Source organism: Micromys minutus (genome assembly GCF_963924665.1).
Source record: "Micromys minutus genome assembly, chromosome: X".
Lineage (NCBI taxonomy): Eukaryota > Metazoa > Chordata > Mammalia > Rodentia > Muridae > Micromys > Micromys minutus.
Window position 1 is genome coordinate 91,385,065 of NC_137970.1, and position 18,258 is coordinate 91,403,322.

The 18,258-nt window shown below is 39.3% G+C and overlaps 1 protein-coding gene across 3 annotated transcripts; it reads right to left on the reverse strand.

Moving 5' to 3' along the window:
* Window positions 1–258: 258 nt before the first annotated feature.
* Window positions 259–18,258, reverse strand: UPF3B (UPF3B regulator of nonsense mediated mRNA decay). 3 transcript variants are annotated; one of them, XM_080910728.1, is made up of 11 exons: window positions 18,060–18,258; window positions 17,121–17,227; window positions 16,881–16,987; window positions 12,726–12,824; window positions 10,387–10,497; window positions 8,290–8,333; window positions 7,743–7,925; window positions 7,281–7,319; window positions 5,270–5,430; window positions 4,275–4,492; window positions 259–1,212 (listed from the first exon to the last, which is right to left on the reverse strand). In XM_080910728.1, exons 1-11 carry the CDS (start codon window positions 18,213–18,215, stop codon window positions 1,145–1,147), a joined length of 1,293 nt encoding a protein of 430 aa, XP_080766854.1. In that variant the 5' UTR covers window positions 18,216–18,258; the 3' UTR covers window positions 259–1,144. The 3 variants fall into 3 exon arrangements, with proteins under 3 accessions (XP_080766854.1, XP_080766852.1, XP_080766853.1); XM_080910726.1 differs by having other exon boundaries at window positions 4,192–4,492; XM_080910727.1 differs by lacking the exon at window positions 7,281–7,319 and having other exon boundaries at window positions 4,192–4,492.

Genomic DNA, 18,258 nt, shown 5'->3' on the forward strand with positions numbered 1-18,258 from the left:
TCCTCTACTTGGTCAAAGCTGCTCCTTACTTACTCAAGGCAGAAATTAATATCATCTATCCCTTTTCAAAAGTCCCAAGAACTTAAATCAGAATCAAATGTTTAATTTCTTAAAACCAACAGCTATTTAATGAAATTAGTAATCTCACTTTGCATGGGGCTGGAGAGGTTATAGCTCAGTGGTAGAATGTACAGGTAGCATGCTTGAGACCCTTGGTTTCATCCCCAGTACCAAATTGAATAAAGAAATGTAGCTTCATACTTGAATGAACTAGAAATTTATTGACAGCATTACAAAACAAGCAAAGACGGAAAGCTGCCATAACAGGAACAGATATTAGTGTAGTTTCCTTCCTGGAGAGGGTATGCACTCAAATCATCAGACCTAAGATAAAACAAAGACTAGATTGTCAGTACCCAAGGACTACATTTTACCTATAAATAGGAAAAAAAGCTAAAGGTAAAAAACAAGATGTTTACAAGTATTTTTGATGCTAAGTTTACAGAAGTAAAACAAGTTGTAATTACGAAAACTTCAGACACAGGGTATAGATGTAACGTGACTATTTAAATAGTTTCCATCAGCCATAAATTGCTCTATCCTCCACTCTACTTGTGCTACAATTACATGCTTGTTGCTTTTACACTACAGAGTCAACAGCAACAATGCAAAAACAGTTAGATCCCAACAAGACTTCTGCTTCTGCTCCACTCACAAACTAAGAAGCTCCAAACCAGGATTAAGAAGGCCTGTTGATTTTCGAACCTGCTCTTTTTAGCTGTCATACAGAGTTAAGCCCTTATTTGACATTTTTCACTTGCTACCATCTTTTTCTGAGACATTAAAATTAACATGTGGAAACTGCAGAAAACAATGAAATTGTCCTTTGATTCTGAGCCTGCAATCTTGTTCTGCTTAGACACACTCCTCTGTAGTGCCCCACCAGCACAGTGACCCCTTTCCTTGTTCTCTGTTCCTTTGCCCTGAAGGCACTTCTGGATAGCATAATTCGTGCTCTTTGGCTGCCTGGACAGTCAGGACACCTATGGCCATTTAGACTTCTCACTCCTCTCCTCCTTCTTTTCTATGGCTAATACCACTTTCCTGCTTTTTGTCCACTGGGGAATCTCCAGGCTTGATGTTGTCATCGCCGGTACAGAGTCGACTTCGGCTTCGAGCTCCTGGTTGATAAAGCTGCATTGCTGGACGATCCTGAAACAAAACAAAATATTCATGTTATAATACTGTTACTCTGCTTTAACATGGTAGGGATCCACAGCCCTAAATTATGTATTCATATATCCTGAGACCAAGTCATGGCAGGCCAAAGACCTAAATATATGCTACATAACTTCTGGTTTCCTCAAAAAAAAAAAAAAAAAAAAAAAAAGCAAACTTTTTTTTTTTGGCAGGAGGGATTGAAACAGGAGCCAGGTTAGTGCTCCACTGAGCCTATTTCTAGTCCCTTTTCTATTTATCCTGAGACAAACTATCACTAAGTTGCCCAGGCAGGCCTTGACCTTAACATCTCCTTGCCTCAGCCTTCCTGGGTTTACAAGCTGCTACCACCAGCTCTAGCTGCTGCCATATTTTGATTTGAGACAGGATCTCTCAATGTAGTAGTCCTGAAACTTCATCCTATGTAGACCAGGCTGGCCTCGAGCTCACAGAGATCACCTGCCTCTGCCTCTTGAATGCTGGGATTAAAGGTGTTCAACACTATGCCCAATCAGTAGTCATTTAAGAAATTACTTTTTATGTCTGGTCATGTTTTGAGAAGTCTATTGCCTAGTTTTTAAAATAATATTTTATTAATTCTTTGAGAATTTTATACATGCATATAATGTATTTGCCTAATTTTAAAACTATCTCAAGATTACCTAATTATTTAGGTATTAGCTAAATAAAAATTAATTACCTCTACTTTTTTAATGGGTTTTTATTGGATATTTTATGTATTTACATTTCAAATGTTATCCCCTTTCCCTCCTCTTCCATGTCCTTCTCCCCCTGCTTCTATAAAGATGCTCCCACTCCCACCCCACCCCACCCACCCACTCCCACCTCATCACCCTGGCATTACCTTACACTGGGAAAACCAGCCTTCACCTCTACTTTTTTAAACTTAGAAACTACAAGAACCAAGGGCCAAGCTGTGGCTCAGTAACAAAGTGTCTAATACATTCAAAGCCAGGGATTAAACTACTGGCTTGAGGGGAAAAATAATCACTGAAGAAACCACAACAACTACATCCCTGTGAGTCTCTACCAGTAAAGTGCCTGTTTTGGTGGGAGATGGAAAACAGGTCCTAAGGGAGCCCAGGCTGACCTTCAATTGAAATCCTCCTTCAGACATGAGCCACCATATCTTATGCAATAAATTCACTGTAAAAATCCAAAACTACAAAAAGTTATGTTTAAGTTTGGCTGAGGATTTAGCTCGGTTGTAGAATTTCCTGCCTAACTAGGTATTGGGTTTGGGTTTAATCCCTAGCAAAGCAAAAGATTTGCCTGCCTTACAAAACCCACCTGCTTCTCCTCCTGTGTTCTGGGATTACAGGTGTGCACCATGCCTAGCCTTTTGAAAAAAGATTTATTTATTCTTCTTCTTATTTTTAACTGTGTGTGGGGATGTAAGTGTGCATGTGTGTGTGTGTGTGTTTGTGTGTGTGTGTATACACATATACATGAAGTTGCCCACAGTGGCTGGAGTTATATATATATCTGTGAGCTGCCTGACATGGGTACTAGCAATTAAACTCCAGTACTCTGAAAAAATAATAGTCACCCCTTAATTGCTAAGCCATCTCTCCAGCCTCAAGTGTTGTTGTTATTGATACAGGGTCATTCTGCATATCCCTGGCTGTCCTTGGATTCAGGTAAATATACCAGGTTGTCCTTGAACTCAGAGATGCCCCTACATCTGCCTCCCAAGCGCTAGAATAAAAGCTGTGTACCACCATGCCCAGTTTACTTTAATTTTAAGTTTTTGAACCTAGGGCCTCATGCAAGCTAGGCAAGCACTTTTAACCACTGAGAAAGAATCTCAACCCCAAGCTCATTTTTATAAACCACCCAGACCATGCCCATTTTCTTAGAGCTTAACTGTTGTGACAGAGGCTGTATGGCTCATACAGCCTAATATATTTAGCAGCTGGTGTTTTTCCAGAAAAAAAAAAATGTTGATTTCTAGCCTAGACTTGACTATTACTTTTATTTTAAAATTGTTTATTTATAAATTTTTAGTGCTGGGTTCTGAACAAATGGTTTCATTTATGCTGTTGTCTATCGAAGTACCAGTACTTAACCAGTAACTGTAACAGAAACAGAATATATATATGTTCAATGAGATCAAAAAGATACAATTTGCCAATCTACAATCTGAGAAGATTCACAGGACAAACTGGTTTCTACAACAAACAAGGGGGAAAAAGGAGACTGCTTAGATCAAAATAGAATTCAACTATACACTATAACATTGTTCATGGCCCTTATTTAAAAAGACATTAATGATGCAACTAGGAAACTCTGACTATGAATAATTACGATATTAAGAAATTACCTTTGAAGCTGGGCATGGTGGGGGCATGCCTTTAATCCCAGCACTCAGGAGGCAGAGGCAAGTAGATCTCTGTGAGTTAAAGGCCAGTCTGGGCTACAAAATGAGTTCTAAGACAACCAGGGGTACAAAGAGGAACCCTGTCTTGAAAAACCGAGAGAGAGAGAGAGAGAGAGAGAGAGAGAGAGAGAGAGAGAGAGAGAGAGAACAGAAAAAGAAAAACAAAAAAGAAAGAAAGAAATTACCATTGGGCTGATGAGGTGGTTCATTGGGTAAGAGGACTTGCTGCCATGCTTGACAACCTGGGTTCAATCCCTAGAACCCACCTGGTGGAAGGAGAGACTGGCTCCCACAAACTGTCCTCTGACCATCACTCATGCACTTGGACATGTGTGCACTTGTGCACACTCATGTGTACATACACAAAAATAAATGAATAAATGAATTAGAAAAAAAGAAAATGAAAATTCCACAATGGGGCAGGGAATGAAGTTCACTGTCAGAAAGCTTGCAATGATTCAATACCTAGTAGGGGTGGGAAGAGGACACATTCCTTTCAATTTATACTTGTAAGAACAGGGGAAAAAATCCTCACAAAAACAACCAAGTTTAATAAAAAAAACCAGCAGCACCTTGTTCCTTATGCGGTCTCTCTTAACCACTTCCTCTTTTTTTTCAATTTTTTCTAACGAGCATATTGATTCTGTATTCTCACTCTTCTTTCCTTTATCTCGAAGTGTCTCTTTCTCTCTCTTCATTTCTTCTTCCTTTCTCTTAAAAGCCTTCTCTTTCTCATAGCGCTCCTTCTGCTGCTGCCTCCGGCGCTCTTCTTCTTGCCGCTTCAGCCTCTCTCTTTCTCGGATCATGCGCTCCTGATCTCTTTCATAATCCCGGTCCCTATCTCTGTAATCTCTGACACTCTCGTCATCAGGCCTGTATGAAAAATAAACAAGAGGGCTGGAGGCACAGTTCAGTTGATAGAGTGCTTTGCCTAATGATGTATGAAGTGCCCAGGGCTCAAGTCCCAGCACTACAGGCTTGAGAGCCTATCTGAAAAACAAAACAAGACAAATTAGAACACAAGAAGGTGAGACTAAACCTTCAAGGAGCCTACAATTGCAAATGCAGAAACACTGTGATTCTAAGTTGGCCATCTTATTGAGGGTGCACTTTTACAGCTGAGGAAAAAGTAGTAGTTGTTTTAGAAAATAAGAAAAACCAGAAGTCAGGGCTGGCTGACTCAGAAGTTAAGAGCCTATTGCTTTTGCAGAAAAGCCAAATTTGACTCCTAGCACCCACATCAGATGTCTCACTGCCACCTATAACTCCAGCTATAGGAGGATCAGATATTTTTGGCCTCCATGGGCACATGCACTTATGTGCACATAGGCACACACAAGACAGACAGACAGATAGACAGACAGACAGACAGACACACACACACACACACCTAGCTGGAGACACTAGAATATTTGAAACCTTTGCTCCTCCTCCCTCCACTCCATATAAAGCAGTTTATTATTTTTTTGACAAGTTCTTACTATGAAGCTAGCTGTCCTCCTATCTCAACCTTCTGAGTGTTATTACAAGTTGTATACGCCATGACAACCAGCAAATAATTTAATTCCGTCCAAGTCCAGGACATGGCGTCTACATTAGTGGCTACCGGTGAAAGATGGCTAAGAGCTATACCGCTCACTACTGACTGACCTCTTTGGCTTTTCATCCTTCAGTTCGACATCAGAACGCCTGGGCAGGGTGTAACTGTGCCCACTGGCTCTTTCTTCATTCAGATTTTCTTTGTCCAGTCTCTTGGTTTTGTCTCTTTTATCAAGTTCTTTTTCATCTCCTTTTTCTGGTTTCCTGAGCAGCTTTTAAAGAGAAAACGTTTAATTTTTATTCTGGTACATGGGGCACTGCCTTCTCATTTTATCAAAAACCCCACAATATACTAAATATTTTAAATTTAGACTATAGAAGACCCCTTATCTCTGCCATTAGTCTCAAACTTCCAGTGAGCAGCTAAGGCACAAAAGTGACTTACTAAAAGAAAGCTACCAATGTGAAAGTATCATTCCCCCCCACAGGAAGTGCTTCCATCATCCTGTGGCAATGGTATCAAGACTCCTTTGGTTTTAAGTCAACTTCTTATGTAGCCCAGGCTAGCCAGGAAATTACAATCTGTCTTTATCTGTCTCCCTGGTGCTGGTTAAAAGTGTATGCCACCATACCTGGCTACAGGTCAAACTTTTAAGTGACCCAGTGTATCTTTTGTCAGTTTGTTTTTCTTATGTGTATATTCTTAGAATGCCAAATACCTTAATTACCAAAGGAGAGATCCATTGCAGGAATGATTCTGCTTTAAGCCCGAGAACAACATATTTATGATGGCTTAATTACATTATTATTCAAGAAAAATAGCAAGAATTATATGGCAATGGAATTTTAAAATCTAAAAGGCTTATACAATAGAATGTTGAAGCTCCATCTCTATTCAGTGCCACCTAAGACACTCTTTCTGACATCATTGCTATAAAGAGGTATCATGGATACCTCTGCTAGGTGTTGGATAGGCAGTTTCTTAAGCAAAACAAAATATCATAGTAAATGCATCATAAGAGGTTCATCTCAGGGAGAAGGCATCATGCAAGTCACAAAGCAAAGGGCAAAGGAACCACACTTAAGCATGAGCTACTTCAGCACACACAGCAACTACAAATGGGAAACCAAAACTGACACAATGAAGGTCCCAAAGCAAAATGAGAGCAGATGTGCAGGTTTCATTTGAAGTGTTCTTATTTCTCTAATGAACATCTCACTGTATTACATGCCAAGATGTTCATTATTCTAATAAGAACATTAGAGAAGCTCTTTAGCATAGTTGGCTCTACCATCTGTCTTGCTCATCATGAGGACTAGCAAGTCATATAACTTGTGGCATGGCGGACAGAAACTCAGCTAGAAGGAACTGAGATGTTCCCCTGTATCAGCAATGATGAGCCCAAAAGAGACTCAGGAAACCCCAGCCTCTTTAAACTGTTGTTTCCAGAAAGTAGAAGAAGGTGACCATGCCATTATATTTGAGATACTCTGAAGACTTTCTGAAGGTCTAGCTGCAGGTACTTCTTTCTTTGGGATGTTTGCTGCCTAAGCCATGCCCTTGGGAAAGAAGCAGCAAGGCTGAGCTTTTTCTACAAGATTTCCTCTTCCTAGATGCAAGGTAGCAATAAGCATCTGCTGCTCATAGATTTCTAGATGCACGAAGGTCACTCAGGAATCATGTGAGAGGGGAAAGCACTTAAGGCAGGGGTATCTGTCCATACTCTTCTCTCATGACAGTCAATTAGGAGAGGCATAAAAGAAGATGAGAAGGTACTATACATCCTGACTTTCCTCTGATCTATATTGCTGGAGCATTTGGGTACCAGCAGAACATCAGGGCTCCCTCTATTTTATTCTATCCTATTTTATCAAGATCATTTCTAGAACAGCAGGCCTGGCTGGCTTAAACTAAACCCTTGTGCTGTGATGAGTCACCATGCCTAGTTTTGGGTTTCCTTTTAAAGAGAGATGTCAAAAAGCTCAGCTTTTACAAAGCCCCAAGTCAATCTGTAGGGACTTTACCACATAACACTACCACCACCACCAAGAGTTCTTAATAGCTAAGACCTGAGTGTATGACATGATACTAGGTGCTCTGTATCATGTACTTGATCCTTACATTTTTCTGATTCACAGCTTGTAACAGAAACCTGTGTACCTGAAGACAGTGGAAAACAAACAGATGAGGCAACTTCATGTATCATTTATGAAAGAAAAGCTGAACAAACCCCCAAATTCATGCAAGCCACACCTAAGTCCTCATTTACCAGGAACTGAGAGACTAGTGACCCACATACCAAACATTACTAGTTACTTAAGCAAAACAGATCTGCAATGAAGGATGATAACATTGGGTAAAGTACTTAATCCTTCTAAGTCATTTTAAGCTTAAAACTTAATACTATTAGCATGACAAGAAATATATTTCCATATGCCCCCCTCCCCCAATGTGCAAAAAAAAAAAAAACCAAAAAAAAAAAACCAAACAAAAAAACCAAACTGTGCCACAACACGAGGCTCATGCATATACAGATCCATGCAGGTTTCAGAGACATGCAGTCAGCTTCCATTACTTTCATACCTTAATCTTTGGTTCATCCCTTATCTTTTCCCTTTCTGGAATTCTTTCTATCTTCTTTAGTTTTTCTATATCTTTTCTTTTTCGTTTCTCCTCTTCTTTCCATTTTCTTCTCTCTTCTTCTCTTTGTCTTTTCCTCTCTATTTCTCGTCTCCTCCTTTCCTCTCTCTTTTCTTCTCTCATTCTCTAGAAATAACAACACAACCCTTTCGATTACAAACCCAACTAAGTCCAAAGGCAGTTTGGGTACCTGCTAACCTATATGCTTTCTTTCCTTCCTTCTACAATGCCCTTACTACACGTTACCTGGAGAATCAAGACCAGAATCTATTTCTGCCATTCCCTTTGTATATCCCCTGAGGCTTGGATGGCTCTCTCCAGGTCTGCAGGGTAAACCTAGGCCCACAATCACCATGAATAAGATCGCTAAAGAAGCTTTAAGGGCTAACTTGGAAGGCAGGTATTTTTCCTGTAGGATTCCAAGGCTCTTGAATGTTTATTTACTGTAAACTAATAAAGAGCCAAGACAACTAGCAAAATGAACACTTACCTGCTTGTTCTTCAGGAAGCTCAAAAGTGGGGTTGTCCTTTTTGCTATAAAGTATAAGCAGATTATTAATCAACCCTGGAAAGGAATGTGCTTTTCAACATTCCCTAAGGCCCTTACCCACTCAGGACAGAGAAATTACATCCCTTACAAAATCTACAACTGTATTAACTCAAAAAGTTTTATAGTATTCTAGTTCAAAATGCAGGCTTAAAATGTTTTTTTAATATGGATGAAACTGGGTGAGTTGGTGTACGCCTGTGGAGACAAGAAAATCAGGAGCTGAGGCTACCCTTGGCTATATGGCTATATGGTTTGTGTCCAGCCTGGGATACATGCAACCTTCTCAAAAAAGAAAGAGGGAGGGGGGAAAGGAAAAAAAGAGAGAAAATAGTGAATTAGTTCTCATTGAAATACTAAAGTTTTTATGAGTCATTTCTAATTGGTAAGACATAAGTAAGTACAGTCTTATACAGAAGCATGTTTGCTCAACTGGACAGAACCTGCAGGGCTGGGTTTATGCTACAAACATCCGATCATTCTGATGCCCTAATTCTAATCCTAGGAATTTACTCTAAGGAAGTGATCAGACATGAACTTATTCTGCATATTCATTAATAGAAATCATTTTAGGAATGTATTTAAGGGGGTTAAGTGCTCAGTGGTTAAGAGCAAGTACTGCCCTTGCAGAAGACCTGGGTTCAATTCTCATTATGTACATCAGGTAGCTCACAGTCTCACAGTTCACAGTAACTCCAGCTAAACAATCTGAAGCCTCTGGCCTCCTCAGGCATCAGCACCCATGTGCATATACCCACCTCTAGCACACATAAACATCATTCAAACAGTAAAAATGGGTCAGACATGGTGGCACCCTAGGGAGACAGAAGCAGGCAGATCTCTGTGAGTTCAAGGCCAGCCTGGTCTACATACTGAGTTCCAAAACAGCCAGGACTACACAAATAAACCCTATCTCAAAACAATAAATAAACAAGAAACCAAACAAAATAAATAAAAATAAGTTTTAAAAAAGAAATGTATTGGGCTGGAGAGATGGCTAAGAACACTGACTGTTCTTCCAAAGGTCCTGAGTTCGAATCCCAGCAACCACATGGTGGCTCACAACCATCTATAATGGGATCTGATGTCCTGTACTGGTGTGCCTGAAGACAGCTACAGTGTACATATATATATATATATATATATATGTGTGTGTGTGTATATATGTGTATATATATGTGTGTGTATATATACATGTGTATATATATATATATATAAATCCTTTAAAAATTTAAGTTCATTTTTTCAACATACTGAATACTGATTATTAACCTTGATGGAATATTTTTGAACAGAACATTTTTAAAAAAACTTTCTTTTATTTATTTAGAATTAGGGTCTGATATGGCTCAGGCTGGTCTGGTCTATGCAACTGAAGATGGTCTTAACCTCTGATCTTTCTGCCTCTATCCCCAAAGTGCTGGAATTACAAGGGTATGCCACCATTACAATCTTTTGGTTTGGCTTGTTTTTTTACTCACTAAACTGCCCAACTGGCCACGAGCAAACTGCAGCCCAGGCAGGCCTTAACTTTCCATCCTTCTGAGTGGTTAGGATTATGGAACAAATTTATGGGACAATTCCTAGGGGTGGAAATCCTAGGCCAAACTCTATGTCAGTAGTTAGAATTGATTGCTTAGAACAAACATCTGAGCTGAAATTTCTCAGATTTTCAATTTTATTGTAATGAACTTCAGCTGTTAAGACTGCCAGGTCAAGTTTTCAGAAATAGAACTTATTGCTAGGAGACACCAATTGTTCTTCAAAGACTTACCATTGGCTAGGAATTCTGTAACAAGCTTTAAACTTGGCATACTTATTACCACAGCTGTCTAACACTAAGAGTGCCACTAGAATCTTATCTGACGGATGCAGTGTCCCCATCCTGTGAGGCAGGTGTTTATTGTATGAATTCAAGTAGAAGCAGTCTCAGGGAAGGGAATGACTTAAAGATCGCACAGCTGCCAAATCATGCTCGAGTTGACAAGACTTAGGTAGTCTGATTAAAAAGCCATTAGCCAAAATCCTTTTCCTACTTACCTATTAATTCTCGATTTTTGGCTTCAATTTCCTCCAGCAACGTCTCTGGAGTAGATGTCATTTTCTCATTGTCTGTGGCATAACTCTCCAAAAATTTTCTGTATTCTGGATCTAAATAATCATGTGAGGAACCAGAAAACAGACTTTAAACAACAAAAAGGAAATATTAACTAGAATAGATACTTATCTTAGAAGTATGGCATTTCTTCTACTATATGGAAGATTAAAAAGATTGAGCACATTGACAAGAGGTAGCATACCACTCCAGGCCTGGTCTTGAAGCTCAGTTGGAGATCACTTACTTGGCATGGGTGAGGTATTAGTTTTGAGGCCCCAGTCTCAGGAGATTAAAAACTAAGGCTTCTATGAATCAAGAACCACACTTATAGGAGAAATGGGAATTATATAGTATTAATTAACAGCATGTAAGTAATATGTGCATGGGCATAACCCACTTTAGGAAAAGTTGACTGAGGTGTTCCAATAAGATAAATTGGAGGGCAAATCCTAGACATGGCTTTGGAGTGTATGGTGATTCCTCGAGGTCAATCCTAGATAGCCCTGTCCAAAGAAAGGGAAATAAATACACCTGAGTTATTATTTTGTTTGCTCTTCCACATTTAAAATCTGTAATGTCATCAAAAAAGAGCTGTATTATTGGGTCTTCACTGGTTTATAAAGTACCTATTAAAGTAACAAATGACAGAAATTCAACAAGTTGATTCTAAAAGTTCAGTCTGACATAAAAATACTGGCTGGTGGCTGGACAGATGGCTGAGCGGTTAAGAACAGTAACTGCACTCAGAAGACCCAGGTTCAAGTCCCAGAATTCAATGGTGCCTCACAATATTCTGCCTCTCCTATTCTAAGGAATGAAGCACCTCCTCTAGCCTCAAGGACAACACCTATGCATGTGGTGCATATATATACAAGCAGGCAAAGACCCACAAACATAAAAAATAAAACTAAAAAAATACCGGGGGCTAAATCCTTATAATACAAGAGCCATACAACAGTTGTCTAATATAATGTTTCCAAAATCACAAAATCTGAAATTAGTTTCACCTTAGATGGAAATTATTTCAGTTTTCCATTCCTATATTTCTGTTCAGCCTAAGAATTCCATGAATGGTTAACTACACATTCAAAGCCTAGGAGGTCAGACTGGCAATCTGAGTTGCTTTATATGAAGTTATTGGGGATAAGGTTCTTGGGGGGGGGGTGTTTCAAGATGGCTTAGGCAGTACAGACATTTACTACCAAACATGATGACCAGAGTTCAATCCCCAGGACCCAAACAATTTATTTCAAAGTTTTGAGGAGCTAGAGAGATGGCTCCTTAGTTAAGAGTACTGACTGCTTTTGGACCTGGGTTTAATACTAAACACCCAAATGCCTACAATTCCAGGTCCAGGGCACCCAATATCCTCTTCTGATCTCTCCTTTCACCAGGCACACAAGGGGTACATAGACATGCATTCAGGCAAATTACTCATATACATAAAATTAAAAACAAATCTCAAAAAATTGTACAATGCATTATACCACAGGTCAAACCTTGTTTTAGAAAACAGAAAGTCAAATCATAGCAACAGCAGGAGAATGCAAGGAGCATGTATCAGTCTTTAAAAGCTTATTTTTTTCTTACCATTTTCCTTTCTTTTTAAAGATTTACTTATTTATTATAGGTAAGTATACTGTAGCTGTCTTCAGACACACCAGAAAGGGCTTCATAACCCCATTACAGATGGTTGTGAGCCACCATGTGGTTGCTGGGATTTGAACTCAGGACCTCTGGAAGAGCAGTCAGTGCTCCTAACCACTGAGACATCTCTCCAGCCCACCATTTTATTTATGTTTTCTTTTTTTAAATGTAAAAGTATTGTCTGCATGTACACCTACATGCCAGTAGAGGGCATTTGATCATACTACAGGTGGTTGTGAGCCATCTTGTGATTTCTGGGAATTGAATTTACGATTTTGGAAGAGCAGCCAGTGTTGTTCTTAACCACTGAGCCACCACACCAGTCCTTTCTTACCATTGTCTAATCAGCAGACTCAGAATAATTTGATGCTTAGTGGTTATGACTAGATTGCTCAGTGGTAAAGCAATGAAATGCCACTAGCCAAAGAGAACAGAAACACTGGAAAACCCACACCCACTCTTAACAATTGAGCACAGCTTTCACAGACATAAAATTTCTCATTAACTTAATTTGTATGTTTTCTAATTTAACATACTGGAGTCTAACTTACAAGAAATCATGCAAAAGAACTAAAACCTAAAGTAGATGACTAAAAGCCAACAACAGGAGTATATAACCGGAGCTATACTGTACCATCCTCGATAGTCCCAACTTTTGTATCTCTTTTCTTAATCTTCTTTTTTGCAGCTTTTTGAAATGGTGCAAATTCTACTATAGCATGATATTCCTGACCTGTTTATGAAAAAAAAAAATACCATCCTTGCTTTAACAATGAAGATGCCAAAAAAGATGTATAAGCAAATCAACCTACTATTTTTAGACCTACTTCAATGACAGTCATTTGAATAGTTTCCCAAAGGCCAAACGCTTATTAGATGAACATAACTACAGAAACACCACTGATAACATAATTAAACATATGACAGCAGACTTGGAGGGTTAGTATCTACCTACACTCTCTACCCAGAAGACTGAGGCAGGAATATTGCTTAAGCCCAAGAATTGGAGGCCAGTACACAAAGATCCTTTCTCAGTCAACAACAGCAACAGATAAATAAAAGATACAGCAGAGAAGTCAACGGTTTTGATAAGTGAAAAGACATTCTATAATTTAATTTTCATTTATATATATATATATATATATATATATATATATATATATATATATATATATATATATATATATAAATATAAACTTAGAATAGTGGTTTCAAGAGGGCCATGAGTTCAAGGCCAGTCTGGGCTGCCTAGCAAGCTCCTGTCTCAAAAATCCTAAATAATTTAACAAATATTAGATATCGCTTAAATAAGCAAACTTTAAGAAAAACTATTTTTGGAAGTAAGACCCTTCACTTGGCCACAGGCAGCCTCAAACTTGCTATGTAGCTAAACTGTCTTAAACCCCTCATCCTCCTGCCTCCACCCTCCAAACTCCTGGGTTACAAGCATGTGATTCCCAGCTAGAAGTAAATCTAGTTACAGAAACTCTGTGTAGGCAGAGGCACATGCTGGTCATCCCAGTACTAATGAGGAAGACTAGCATTAGTTTGAGGCCAGCACTGGATAGAGAGAGACCCTGATGAGGGATCCAGGAGATACTAATGGTTTAGAGTTAGTCGTAGGGATGACAAGTAATGAGTATGGGGGTTTCTCATTGGGATGATGATCCAGTATAAAATTAGGTTGTGGTGATGGTTTTACAAATCTGTGAACAAATTAAAAAACCCAATGAACTGTATGCTTTAAAGGGGTGAATTTTGCTGGGTGGTGGTGGAGAATTTCTTAGGTCCCAGCACTCAGACAGCAAAAGCAGGCAGATCTCTGAGTTCAAGACCAGCCTGGTCTGCTAGGATAACAGAAAAAAACTATCTAAAAAAGTGGGGTTTATGATGTGTAAATTATGTCTTTATAAAGCTATAATTATGAATATGCTACCAATGTGAGTTTGACAGATGTAATTAACTTCATTATAGCAATCATTTCACAGTATATGCATAATCAAGTTATCATATTGCACAGCATTCAGAAAACAGATACAGGAATATTAACACAAGTTTAAGGCTGGCCTGGTCTACGCAGAGAAATTGTTTCTAAAAGTCAAAACAAAGGAAAACAAAACCCCCAAAGGACTACAGATTGCACATACTGTGTGATTCTGTTGATGTGAAATGCCCAAGTAGGGAAATCCACAGAGACAAAGTAGATCAGTGTGGCTGCCAGGGCTGAAGGGGGAGTAGAAGACTACTAACAGGTACGGGTTTCTCTGGGGATGACAAGACACTCTAGAGTTAGTACTAATGGTTGCAGAAGTTTGGGAATATACATTAAGTTTGCACTTACAGATGGTGAATTTTATGTTCAAATTATATTTCAATGAAAAACTGACTGTTAAAAAAAGATATACTAGATCATTTCCACCAAACAATGCCATATAAGGTACAAAATACTCTCTTGTCTTCAGTGGCATATAGACATTAACTAGAATAAAGTGAGAACTGGAGTTGCGTTGGGTGGCATAGACTTGTAATCCAAGTACTCAGGAGATGAAGGCAAGAGGAGGAGAAATCCAAAGCTGACCTAGGCTACAAAACCAAATCATGAAGAAAACATTATGGAAAGCCTAGTGAATGAAGAACCAGATGAATAACTACTATATATTTGAGGACTAGAACAGATAAAACCAGATGAAAGGACTGTGAAATTGTGGGAGACAGACTGGGGAAAGAAAAAGGAAAACCAGAACCGAGGCAAGGCAATGGAGGGCTATGACTTGGAATTTTTGTTTTATAACTATCAATTAAATCATTTTTTTCAAAGGGGTTAATTTCAAGTTTGGGATATAGCTTACTGGTACAGACATGGCCTAATATGTGAGAGTCTCCAGGTCTAATCTTCAGTATAGTGGGCATGTGCAAGTATGTACACACATACATGGATTTTATGGCAATTAATCTGAAGTATACAAAAATAGAAAAACAGAAAACTCTGTAAAAGACACTGGCTGTCTGCATATTGGCTGGTGAGAACATAATATAAAGTATAGATAAGTCTCAAAAAAAAAAAAAAACCCTATAAGTCTCAGAAAAAAGCCCTACATTTGAGGTGCTGGAGTAGTGGCTCAGTGATTAAGAGTACTTCTTACTCTTAGATCTGGGTTCAATTCCTAGCACCCACATAGCAGCACATAATCATCCAGTCCAAGTGATCTGATGCCCTTGTCTGGCCTCTGCAGCCACCAGGCATGAATTGTGGTGCACAGACATATATACAGGCAACACCTATACACATAAAATACTTTAAAAAACAAACACAATAAAAGTAACTGTAAAAAAAATCTATAGTTGGCTGGTGAGAGGGCTCAGTGTGTAAGGGCACTTGCCACCAAGGTGGATGATCTGAGTTCAATTCCCAAGACCCTCATGGTGGAAGGGAGACCATGTGCTGTATAGCCTGAAGACACACAAAATAAACACATGCATGTAATAAAATTAAGAAAATAATAAGTTGATAAAACTTATCACTTAGATGTAAAGGATAAAAAAATGAAAATATTATTCAACTTGGATCACTGAGGTTATCACTGTTATCTACTAAAATAAAAAAAAGCTCAGGCTGGAGAGATGGCTCAGCGGTAAATAACACTGACTGCTCTTCCAGAGGTCCTAAGTTCAAATCCCAGCAACCACATGGTGGCTCACATCTGTAATGAGATCTGACGCCCTCTTCTGGTGTGTCTGAAGACAGCTACAGTGTACTCATATATAATAAAAGTAAGTAAACCTTTACAAAAATGCTGGTCAGGAAAAACTAGCCAGTTTGGAAAATTTGATAATTAGGCATGGATAAGAATGTAGCAGAGGGTGACTTTAGCAAACAAAAGTCCCTTATTTGATCCTAAGTGTACAAAAGTTGGTCAAACACAGTTGTCAAGCCTCAACTTGAATTGGTATATTCGATAACAAAATTTAATATTTGCAAACTCGAGGGAATAAAAACAGACAGGAAATCCTACATCACTTGTCCATGATTATAAAACCAAATAGAGGATGGCAAATGGAAACCTGGATATATTCTAGCTAAATGTTGCAAACACCAGATAGCAAAAAAAAGTGAGACGGTTCAATCAGAAATCTGTCATTGCTACAAACTATGTATCTTGGATCCCAAGAATTTGTATGTTACTCTTTTTTGCTGATGCTGGGGATTGAACCCAAGGTCTCACACATAAGCAATCCCTGCATTACATCTCCAGCCTGGGGGACCAAATTTGATGCTTTAGTTATACGCAACTCTGTGAGAAAGGTAAACAGTATCCTAACTGAGGACTGTCAACATAAAGGATATCAATTAGTATCTTTGAAGCAGAAAGTCAACAATGAAAACAAGTTGAAAGGATCACATAAGGAGACATCAGTAGCAATTTTATTCACTGGATCAAAGTAAAATAATGTTACTAAAAATGTCTCAGGGCTATAAAAACTCTTTCAATGTTGCACAGTTTACCTTAAAGGAGTTTAGACAAAGTATCTACAATGTTGCACATTTTATCTCAAAGTAGTTTAGAAAAAGTATCTATATAGGCAAGGAAAAAACATTGTACCCTGCTCTCCGCCACCCCTGCATCCCTCTCTCTTTTCTTCACTCTCTCTCCCAGACTGTCCTCAAACTTGCAATCATCCTCCTGCCTCTGCCACCAGTGCTCTAATTACAGGCATACATCACAAGTGGCTGCACACATTCTCTTGAATATAAACATGGCAAACTCTCCTGAATCTTAGAAAGACTCACCTTTATTGTCAAGGAATACATAGCCATCAAATCGGTCCCTGAATAAAAGAATATCGTCTTGATTTTTAAAGTTGATATATGCTCTGGCATACATATGAGGATAAAGACTGTAGAAGGGAAAGCAATTATGTGAATATGGCTGCAGGTGTCTGGCTGAATCGAAAACATGTATATATTAAAGACAGTAGCTCAAAAAACAAAGGAAGACCGTTTTCCACCCCCGTTTATTAATTTTTTTACCTAGTATCATTAGAAAAAAACTCAAAATAATCATGCTCAGGCATAGGTTGAAGATGTTCCTGAAGCTGCTCCTTGGTCAAAGTGGGAGGTAATCTTCGAATTACCACCTTAGGAAAGGAATGAGGAAAGTAAAATCAGTACATATCAACCAACTTTCTTGGCTTATCAGAATCATGGCTTCTGATAATCGGCTTTAAAATACATGAAGCACTTGGAAAAACACTGAAAATGCCCTTCTGCAGCCCAGTTCTCTGAATTACTCAAAGGTATGGATAACTCGGGTATATACAAAGTCCTGGAAATGACAACTGTCTGGGGCAAGGACAATCCCAGGTTCTGTTCTTAAATGGCGTTTAAAACCCATTTTGAACGGATCTATTGGTAAAAGGGTAGATGAATCCTGGTCTTCTGTAGGTGTTACGAGATTTTATCTCTCACAGGTCTAACATGCGCTACATGAACAACTCCCTTCTCTATTGTGCTTAACAAACATAAAATATTTACCCATCGCCCTCCATCTGTCCGCTCCTCCAGTCATCGTACTACCCCCAACTCGCCTCCATTAACACTTAAACCACAGTAACTCCCATCCCTCACCCATGGTGTCGCAAGGTCTATTTAGCAATTCAAGCCAATTAAAGTTCCCCTATCTTTACTGCCGCTCCCCTCTCCCATAACTACCCGAAAGTCGCAGCTCTGACCTAAACCTTTCTCATCTGGGAACCCGCCCTTTCCCTCACCCCACACTTCGGGGGGGCTTTACCAGAACCTGCTAATCCCATTTCCATCAGCGGGTGAAACAGAGCGAAGCAATTTCCATTCAGTTAGAGACAGAAGAGATACCCGGGAGAGGAAGAGAGCAACCCCATTCCCAGCCATCATCCCCAAATCCGTGTACACGTCCCGTCCCGCCCTCTCCTGCCACCAGCGGATAAGCACCTTGCTCAAAGCTTCTTTTTTGTCCCTGTTGCGATCTTGCCTATCATCCCCTTTGGCGCCTTCGGCACTAACTCCGAGGCAGCCGCCTGTGGCGCCCTGAGGTGTTAACAGGGTCACTCGCTTCTCCTTGGGCCTATGATCTTTTTCTTCCTTCATGGCCACGGTTACTCTCTTTAGAGCGGTGGCACAGCTGCTAAGC

Bases quoted from the DNA above. Each gene is read 5' to 3' on its own strand.
- UPF3B (XM_080910726.1), bottom strand. From the start codon at position 18,215: ATGAAGGAAGAAAAAGATCATAGGCCCAAGGAGAAGCGAGTGACCCTG. The intron at 17,228-18,059 runs GTGCTTATCCGC...TCCTTTCCTAAG, and splicing joins AAAAAGAAGCTTTGAGCAAG to GTGGTAATTCGAAGATTACC. The intron at 16,988-17,120 runs GTAAAAAAATTA...TCCCTTCTACAG, and splicing joins TTTTTTTCTAATGATACTAG to TCTTTATCCTCATATGTATG.